This window comes from Macadamia integrifolia, unplaced genomic scaffold (genome assembly GCF_013358625.1).
Source record: "Macadamia integrifolia cultivar HAES 741 unplaced genomic scaffold, SCU_Mint_v3 scaffold1000, whole genome shotgun sequence".
In the NCBI taxonomy this organism is placed as follows: Eukaryota; Viridiplantae; Streptophyta; class Magnoliopsida; order Proteales; family Proteaceae; genus Macadamia; species Macadamia integrifolia.
Window position 1 is genome coordinate 71,574 of NW_024868050.1, and position 10,017 is coordinate 81,590.

Below are 10,017 nucleotides of genomic sequence, written 5' to 3' on the forward strand. Positions count from 1 at the left end.
CGATTATGATTCAGCTGGAAATGGGATCCAGCATGGATTGGCCGGAATTGGGATCGGACTTGACTGATTTTTTAGCTTAATTGGCCGATTTGACCAAACGAATTCCAATTCTAAAAGCCCTACTGAAAACTTGGCACAAAGTTGCCAGAGAGATTGGGGAGAGAGATGAAGTGTAGCCAATACAATCACTATGGATCTCCACATATTTCTTCCAACTTGCATGTCTCCTGAGAGTTTCCCACAATGCGCGAGCTTTAGCTTCCAATGAACTCCTCAAGAAGTACTTAAAACAGGAAAAAATAATAATAATAATAATAATAAAAGGGAACTCAAGAAGTATCATTTGAACCCTACTGAAATAAAGTTGCTCAAATGATCATGGATTAACCGTGCTGCAGATGATGTCTCCTTTGTTAATGGGTTATAAGCGCGGTCAGAAGTAATGACAAGTAATGACCATAGAACAGATCTATTGGTGGCAGCCAGGTTAGGTTAGATGGTTACTAAGGTTTTTGTTTACGAGTCTCATCTGGATTGAATTCCGCTGAGGCGCAACAGGACATCTAATATGCATTCAACGGCTAGAAACACTCAGGCACTGATATATGAGTAAATGGTGAGCTCAATAGAGTAAATGCTGAGCTCACTAGAGTAAATGCTGAGCTCACTAAGGAACTCAACTTAATTGTTGCAGGTTTGTCGAATACAGTTCCCCCGCCCCCCCTTTTCTTTATTGGTGCTTAACACTATTGATCGTAGGGCTTTGGGTCCCTCTTCATCTTCCTCGCAAACCACCGCCGGATTGATTGTTGCCCCTACTAGACTAAGGCTTGCTCTCTCTAAAACAGAAGAACAGAATTGAAATTTAAATAAATAACAGAGAGAAGAAAAGCAACGGAAAAGAAAGCAGATCGGTATGCCCTTATTCCATTCCTAACTATGTTATTAGAAACAGCTTTGTTTCTAGCTGTCTTACAGATTGAAACAAAGAAACTCTAGCAAGCAAAAAGTCCCACAGAACTTTCCAGTGTAAGGTTTGTTATAAATGAGCTTTCATTTTGTTTCAATTAGAAAAACCAGTATATTTAACTCAAAAATAAAATATCTCTAATACACATAATCCACAGTTTTTCAAAAACAAAACAAAAAAATCATGTACTTTTCATTTATTCTGATGAACAATCTATGTCCGACCTATGGTTAGATGATTAAATGAATATGTCACTAAATTTAGGCTTCATGAAAAACTAGCACATCACAGAAAGGCAGCTTTTGTGTTACCATGCTTTAAGGGCCACATGAATCACAAAGAAAACCACTCGGCCATGTCTTTTACCACAAAAAACATGGCAGATTATCATAAGGTGTCAATCCAGATTCACCCATAAGTGAACTTTCATGTTTCTATATACATCATTAACAGCCAAACATCATTTATGAGAGAAGTGTCCTATATACATAATAGGAAGTGAACAAGAACCAATCCTGCTATTATGGACTCTACTATGCCAGCATATACATTTTCTTACAGATCAGTTAAACGGAAATTTGTGAGTTTCTAAACAAACATCGTTCCTGTATGAATAAAAAACTGGAAGCGAACACTAGACGTGTGCAAGGATCCATGCCTACAAGGGCTCAAAGTTCCTTTGTGCCTCTGTTCACAGTTTCTGCTGCAGGAACATCACTGGCTAATGCTTGCGAGGCACTACCTTGGCTAAGCAGCAAATCCTTCATTTCTCTGTAACTCCGGAGCTCCTCCAAAGCATCGGCAGTTGTCTTCGACATGAGAAGTCCAGAAGATGTGAGACTTTCATAGGACGAAGCATTCTGAACTACTCCTGCCTCAGAGTTGGAGCGTCTATCTGGCTCTTGGATGCTTTTGCTCTGGGTTTCAGGCTTAGAGGCTTGTGACGCTCTAATTGAGTTGGAGAAGTCATGGCGGAGAGGTGGAGCTGTCTTTAGCATCTGTACAAGAACACCAACAGCAGCATCTTGGGATTTTTTGGCAGGCAATAGTCCTCCAGATTCAAAAGGTTCGTTAAGATTTCCTTTCCCATCAAAAGATTCAGCTCTGAAAGAAGATATAATAAATGAGGTGTGAAGTCTAAAGTAATGAAGTATGCAAAATCTCCATACCTAATTTCTCATACCATTTAACCTATAACAAAGAGAATGCTATAACATGCGAGGATGTGATTCCTGAAATCAACTGAATGACATAAGTACATAACCTTAAATAGAACAACATCATAACAATTCAGCCAAGTCCTTTCCTTTTGCATCACAAACTACTAAGTAACTGATGCAGTAGCAAAAAACGGAACCTCACTCTTAAATGGAGACTGTTTAGGGTGAAAAGAAATGAAAGCACATTATAAGGGTCAGTTTTTTCATCTTTTAGATTTATCTAATTAGGAGAGTGAATCAGAATTGTGCCCCAAACCCAATATTTCACTTTTAAAGGACCTTTTGGGGGATCCAATTTAATGGAAATTAATCCCATGTCAACTCAACAATGCTTGCTCAACTACCTGGGTTCAACTACATGGAGCCCATTCCATCACTGCAAACCAATTGGAGCTTTGTCTTCCGGAAAGCACTATCATCGTTTTAGTATATACAGGAGTAAACCTAAACTACAAGAAGTTTGGCTCTAACAATATCCCCAAAGTTTCCAACCAATCAATGCATAGCTTTTATTTTTTGGGAAGTGTTCTCTGTGCAGAAGCGTGGCTCCTACGCCTTCGCAAAACCCAGTCAGCACCAGCCTCACACTCCGGACAGGGAACTTTCTTCCTTTATTTTAATACACTTAAATACATCTATTCTAAATTAATATTATTTGGAACGATATAATTAGTTATTCATTCTAAAAATGGGAATCCATGGCTTACTACATCCTTGCATCGGCCTATAAAACTTGAAGAAAAGCGAGAATTTTAGCATCGCATTAAGCCTTTTTCTTAGCTCATAGTGAAGCTAGGAGGGTTTCAAGGGTTTATACTTGATAAAATCCATTATATACCTGTAAGTAAGCTCAGTTTCACTTGTTTAATACAGAAATCTTTGTGATCAATCCAGCAACAAAACTGCAATTTTTTATATTCTGCAAAAGTATGAAGTTTTATGGAAAAGGTAAGCACCTCCCATCAGAGAAAGGTGAGAGGGGGGGACCAACCATTGCTATTATTCTTCTTCTCCACAGCAGAGATCCGCTTTCCACCTCACAAAGCTCTCTCATTGAACATCGGGATCTCTGAATTTACAGCTTTCAAAAACTTGATGTGCAAAACCTGTTTTCCATCAAGCTTAATGTGATTAGAGAACCTTCCAAACCCTTTGCATCCCCTAATGGTTACTTTCCTTCATTCCATACTGTCCATAACCGTTCAGACACTCACTTCTTGTCTCAAATTTTGGAAACACAACCCACCAACTGATATGATGTGGTCCATCTTATATCTACCCACTATACATGGTTTTGGATAGGGTGTGGCTGTTGGGTGAGGAGATGAATCTAGGTGTCCGAACTGTCAGACCATTAAATCCTAGCTAACATAACATGGACACTTCACTCTTCAAAAGTTAAAACTTTGACATTTGGACAACCTTGAATCTGTATTCAACACCAATTCTGAAACAAATATTTTCTATAAACACGTGTAATCTCTTTGATATAGGTGCCATTTTAGATTGTCGTAAGTGTCTCAATGAGTAGAGCCATCTTCCAACTGGGTGCCAAAAAATGATGGATAACTGTGATCTAAAATTTTCATGTATGTAAGCAAGTCAACAACATAGCTGCATATATGGAGTGGGTTTGCTTGTTACAGATCAGCAGTTGTTACAAAAAACGAACCAGCATTATGTAATAATACCAGTTAAAACATTTATCCCAAAAAATAAGGGTTCATCTATAACCCAGAAGATCACAAATAGAAACTGTAACTTACTTTTTTCCCCCTAAACTCAAGGTTAAAACTCCATTCATCCCTTTACATTTTCCCTTCCTCCTCTTCTTCCTCCTTTAACGTATGCAACTTTTTCAACAATGTTCAAGATGTGCTATGTGGTGAGGACTCAGAAGATGGCATTGCATAGTTAGGCAATGCCTTGGCTTCTCCAATGTGACAACACGCCCTGTTTGATGTAAGAAAGGCAAACTCCTTGAATGCCTTGGCGTGGCCTTGTGACAGCACACCTTATATTATATAGCTTTTAACACTTTAGGAGTTAATATTTATTACTCTTTTTTAATGAATATGCATAAATTACATCACATGCTTGTTAATTAATATTGCTACTCTCATATTAGGTCATTACTTGCTATAATTATATCATATTGTTTTGATAAGAATACTATGTTGCATATAAGCATAATTAAGTAAACAGTAAACTTACCGTTGTCGTACTACATAATACTACACCTCATCACCCCTTCACCCCTCCACTGCCTTGGGTTGCCTAGTTGCCTTGACAACTATGTAAAATGGAGATGTTGTCGTCGGCAGAGAAGTCAATATTGTTGTTGTTAGAGAAAGAAAATGAGAAGGAAGTGTGGAGGGATGGGTATAGCAGAGGATGGAGGCAATGGTGAAAAGATAGAAACAGTACATGAGCTCCCTTAGAATTTTATTTACAACAAGTTATTGTATCATCTGGGATATTTGGAAGCTGCGTGGAGCAGAGTTCATAATTTCAGGATGGGGGAGGGAATTTGATTCATGTATTTATCAAGCAGAGTTCGAGGCATTTCATGGTGTGCGTTTAACTTAAGGGGCATTCTTGTAGTTTTTATTTAATAAGCTGTAGGCTTTAAACATAGAAATGAAGAGAGAAGTTCATTGTATTTCTCATGGTTTGCTTATGCATTGAACTTTGGGATTCATGGGATCTATTCATGCTTTAGATTTGCCTTGAATTTTGAGCTCATCTGTTGTTGATAGTGTTCGATCTGGTATGGTGTGACATTGAATGGAAATGCGACAATTTCTTCAAATTGATTATTTGATGAGGCTACTGAAATTTGAGTTCAAAACTTCATATTGTAAGCATTTGAACAACAAGGTTACAAGGTTCTGGAGATTCTTGAGGAGTTTGTATCGCAGGATGAATAAACATGCAGATTGTTTACAAACTGCGAACAATGCAATTATGAAGAGGCAGTGCCAGTACCAGAACAACAATCAGGAAGGGGAGAACCCTTGGAGACCACAGGGAGAGGGAGAATTTTGTGGGTTGGGGGCACTAAGAGATTGTATTATAGAACAAAAGAGGACAGAGAGGTAGTGAAATTACCAATAATGTCCCCACATTTAACATGCATGAAACAATGACAAGATGGATAAAAAGAGAGGAAATAGCAGTTAATAGTTTAAACTGGTCAAGTATTCAACCCACAAAATTCAAATAGTAACAAGGAAAGGTTCAGATCTAACAGTGGTCATTTTTGCCAAAATATGGTGTCCATGTTCTTGTCTTGTATTCTACTGAATGAAGTATATTTCATTCCATGTTCACAAAGCAACAGCATCATTTGCTGGACTTCATTACCTCATAGACTTGTCCTTTATTTAATTCCATGCCTACAAAGAGCCGAAGTGTGGAGTTCACACTAACAGTTAGAATTAGATTAAGTTGGGGATAGGATAAGCTTTGTCAAAGAAGGTTCAAATTTAATTTTCTTTTCACCTGAAACCCTAAAGTCACTAATTAGAAAAGAAATATTAGTGGGCGAAGAAGTAACTGGAAAACTAGTGAGGAGCGAGGACTCATGTACGGTAGTAGTATTGCACCTAAACACAAATATGTTCGCTAGTAACTTGAAAGAGAAAAGAAGAGAACAGGAGTTTTTTTTTCCTTCTCCAAACTTTTCCAAGAGTGGGAAGGCCAAAGGCTGGTTGGGTGGCCTACCCATATAAGCTTGGCATTGGGGCTCACCAAATTCAGCCACAGAAAAAGATAATGTTGCAGTTCCATCCATTGTGATATGTTGGGAATGGTCTAGATGGGCCAAATGTCAATCTTCAACCTCAAATGCAATCGTTTACATTCACATATAATGGCATACCCTTCTATGTACGTCCATACACCCCTTCTATGGTCCATGCACCTTTTGATAGTCCTACATTTTTCAATGCTTAATATTGCCACTTGTCACACTCGGTTTGAGCAGAAACTTGACATATTAGAAGGGGACATTGGGGTCCACACCTGTCCACCAAATTTCAGCTCCATTGGCAGAATTAGGAAAGACGACCTTTGCCCAATGTTTTCAAGGAAAATATTTTTAGGTGGGGTGGAGTGGGGGTTGGAGGCAGTGAGGCACCTGCAGGCAGAGAAGGGAGAGAAATTTGGCCATGATAAAAGAAAAAATTCTTCTGGCTCAGTTGTTACTAGAGAGTTTAGAAGTTCAACATTATTAGCAACTTCTTGAAAATTCTGGGCTAATCAAAATGGAAAGGATATCGGTACTCAAAAGAAATCTCACTAAAGGTCCAGTTGGGACAAAGCAAAATTTAAAACCTTCCCCCCCTTTGGAAACTTTCTTTTCTCCATCCCCAGCTCAATCATAGGGTACAAACAAACCTTTTAAATGCCTAGAGTCCTTAGCTTCTCAGATGCATGGAACACATTAAACAATTGGTCAGCAACATCAGTATGTTCACTCACGTTTCAGAAACTTCCAACAGGATATATACCAGACAAAAAAAAAAACTGTAGGCAATCAATGTCTCCCAATTCTTATTTCATAAAACTTTTTTGGTAATGTATGCCAACTCCTCATTCTTTTTTGTAAGTCCTTTCCCTACATTTAATATAAGCTTATCACTTATGAGTACCAATATAGGCCCAAGGAAGCATGAACTGGAAGAATAAAAGCAAATGGAAGTACCAATATATGATGTATGAATCAAAATTTCATGTGAAAAAAATGCAGCACAAGTAAACCCAAAGGTGAGCACCAATGAAATATGGTTTGATATTGTACCTGGTATGTGGATCTACTATATCATCGTCATCGACTGCAAACGGACAAAAATCAGAATCATCAAAATCATCCTGAAAAGACAATCTACTGGAGCTTCGGGAAAATGAAATCCGAGGTGAACTATTCGATGATATCTTTGCTCCAGACAGATTTCCAGCCTCATCTTTTCCAAAGGACATCTACATAATAGAGAAGCAATGTTTCAATAAAGTTAAAAAGCTACGAAAGAAAGCCAATAGTTTTTCTGATAGCTTTTTTCTGAGCTCAACATCATCAATGGTAACAATAAGAAGAGTGATCAATAGTCAATACAATACCTTATGAATGGAACTGCCGACTTGAACCTCTCCAAACTTCATTGGAGTTCTAGCATTGTCAATCTGAGAAGAACCAGGTCTCGTGTTTTTAGGGGAAGGAGATGGAGGCAGGATGTGACTGTTGGGCACTCCTGGGCTCCTACCAAGCTTAGCTGCGGGTATGCTGACCGGAGCACTTTCGGAGCGAAGAAGAACCTTGGACAAATGACTACCAGGATAGTGGGTCGGTGGGGATGGGGAAGGAGATGCAGACATAGTAGGTGATGGCCAATACTCATCAAAACTAGCGTTCTTATGAGAAATAGGAGTTTCAGGTGGATGGCGAGGAAAGCTCAAAGGTGGGAGCCGATTGGAATTTGAGTTAGAAGGTAACGCATGAGGTTCTGAGTAAGTGGGTGAAGGTGAAGGAGACCCTGAAGGTGCAGAAGCTTTAAAAAGGTCATAACTCCAACTATGCCGCCGAGCAAATGCAGCAGAACCATGCGGTGTCAATCCAATTAGAGGAGAAGGGAACCTTTTTAGAGGATCAGTCGTTGGGCTCCCTACATAGTCTGGTATGAACTGCGGGGACAATGGCGTTGAAGGTTCTAAGCCTACAGTTGAAAGCGTTGGATGATACAAAACAGAAAGGGAAAGCCTGCCGCAAGAAATATCCACAGACCCAAACACGAACTTCTGCATTTCTGCTTCCTCGCCACGTGTGAAGGGTTCAACAAAGGAACACACCCTATGTGCAAGGCTAAATGAGCGGATTTGGCCAGAGGAATTGAGCTCTCTGAAAACCTTATAAGCAGGTAAGAGCCTAACGGTCAGATACAAAGACCTTAACAGTATAAGCGATTTCTTATACAATGAGTGGGAATTAGTACCGCCTGTTCTCTTGCTTCCCGAGCTTGAAGAATCCCTACTTCTTCGACTCTCGTACTGCACAACCCATCTCTCTATGATCTTTTCACTCTTCATCTCCTGCGGATAGTCTTCCTGTCCAGAATTCCAACAATTCGGAAACCTCTCTTTCAAAGACAGGTTCCTCACAAGATCCCGTTTTGGAGAACAGCGGTTAACATCCCAATCGGTCTGTCTCTGGACCAAAATCACGTCGACCACCATCGGTTCGAGGTTGCTCTGCCGCCAGAGATCACCGTTCTCCAATGCCTCTGGGCAATCGCGAAGAGCTAAGTTGAACCATTTATCCCGCGTCCTGATACTCGATGACGAAGACAAGGACGACGACGGAGACGGAGACGACAAAGTCTGTTCTCCGCTGTAATTCCTCGAAGACACACAAGGAGACCTCGACTCGATTATAATGTGCAGACTCTTGGCAAAGAACTCAGTAATTATCTGCTCGATTTTCGCAGGTTCAGAGTGCAAATTGCTTTGAGAAGAAGCCATAATTCTAACAAGAAAAACACTTTCATCACTACAAAAACCCAGAAAGGATTGAAAGCTTTCAAAAAACCAGACAGTAAAAAACCCTAGAGATTAACAAACTACGAACAACAAATAAGAACATAGAAAAACAGAGGAAAAAGCAAAAGAATTCAAGCGCCAAAAAAAAAAAAAAAAAACTCAAATTCTCCATTAAGTAACACAACAAACTATAAATATCATCATCAAACAAAAAAAAAAAATTTTAAATAAAAGATGAAAATTAGACCATACACTCACTGTTCTACTGTTCCTGCTTTTGTTTAACAATCGCTAATCCAGGAGAGGAAAAAGGAAAGATCTTTCCTTCTTTCACTTCATTAGTAGTAATCCTTTCCCCTTTTTTGGGTCGAAATTGACGAAAATCACGAAACATATTCTGTAGGGTTTAGATTTGAGAAAGGAGAAAGGAGATTAAGATGAGAAATAAAATTCCGGATGCATCCCAAGTTCCCAACTCTTGCGTAACTTCCGCGCGCCACACAAAGAGAAGGACTGAAGACGACAGGAGGAAGCGTAAGCAGACTTGCCGTTCTATACTGTCACATAAAGCGGATAACAGAGAGCACTTTTTCTCGTCCAATTTGGATTGAGTTTCCTTGTGGGTTTCTGTCAACTAGGGTGTCAAAATCTAACCCGAACCAGCTGAACCGGTTGGAATTGAATGGAAATTGAATCATATCAAACTGAACCTTTGGCTTAGCCGGGCAGTTTAGGATTTGGTTTTTCTGAAAACTAATTGGACCGAAATGAACCAATAAAAATAGAAATTCAATTTGTATGCAAAATGAAAACAAACCGGTACCAAAACAATAATGGACCGCTGAGGACCTAAGAAAAATCCAAAGGGTGCAAGAATCTTGTCCTGTTGGGCCAATAAACACCAACGCATGGGACCAATGAGAAGGTGCAAGTACAAATTTGACGGGTGTTTGGGATTTGGCTTTACAAATTTGAAACCAATCAGGTAGATCAAAATTGAAATCAACCTAAACTAGACCGAACAAATAAAATATCAAGAAAAAACTATTTTCATATGTGAAAAACTAAAAATCTCGACAATGAACTGATAAGAGTCGGCCCGTTAAATCAACCAGACAAAAATACAATCCAAAACCATATATGCTGAATCTCACTGGTTTGGATTTGGTTTGACCGGTGTATGGCATAACTGATTTGAAATGATCGAACCAGTCTGAACCAACCATTTGACACTCTTAAAGGGTTGTGCATGGCTAAGTAATTAATTAATTAATTAATTGGGTTCATCTGAAC

At 39.2% G+C, this 10,017-nt stretch overlaps 1 protein-coding gene across 2 annotated transcripts; it reads right to left on the minus strand.

Moving 5' to 3' along the window:
- Nucleotides 1-1,416: 1,416 nt before the first annotated feature.
- LOC122062341 (autophagy-related protein 13b) lies at nt 1,417-9,287 on the minus strand. 2 transcript variants are annotated; one of them, XM_042625927.1, is made up of 4 exons: nt 8,977-9,287; nt 7,312-8,710; nt 6,995-7,173; nt 1,417-2,074 (listed from the first exon to the last, which is right to left on the minus strand). In XM_042625927.1, exons 2-4 carry the CDS (start codon nt 8,704-8,706, stop codon nt 1,639-1,641), a joined length of 2,010 nt encoding a protein of 669 aa, XP_042481861.1. In that variant the 5' UTR covers nt 8,707-8,710; nt 8,977-9,287; the 3' UTR covers nt 1,417-1,638. The 2 variants fall into 2 exon arrangements, with proteins under 2 accessions (XP_042481861.1, XP_042481860.1); XM_042625926.1 differs by having other exon boundaries at nt 8,983-9,286.
- Nucleotides 9,288-10,017: the final 730 nt, after the last annotated feature.

Excerpts from the sequence above, each read along its gene's own strand:
- LOC122062341 (XM_042625927.1), bottom strand. The coding sequence starts at position 8,706 with ATGGCTTCTTCTCAAAGCAATTTGCACTCTGAACCTGCGAAAATCGAG. Across the intron at positions 7,174-7,311 it reads TCGGCAGTTCCATTCATAAG|ATGTCCTTTGGAAAAGATGA; the intron begins GTATTGTATTGA and ends TCTATTATGTAG. Across the intron at positions 2,075-6,994 it reads ATAGTAGATCCACATACCAG|AGCTGAATCTTTTGATGGGA; the intron begins GTACAATATCAA and ends ATCTTCTTTCAG.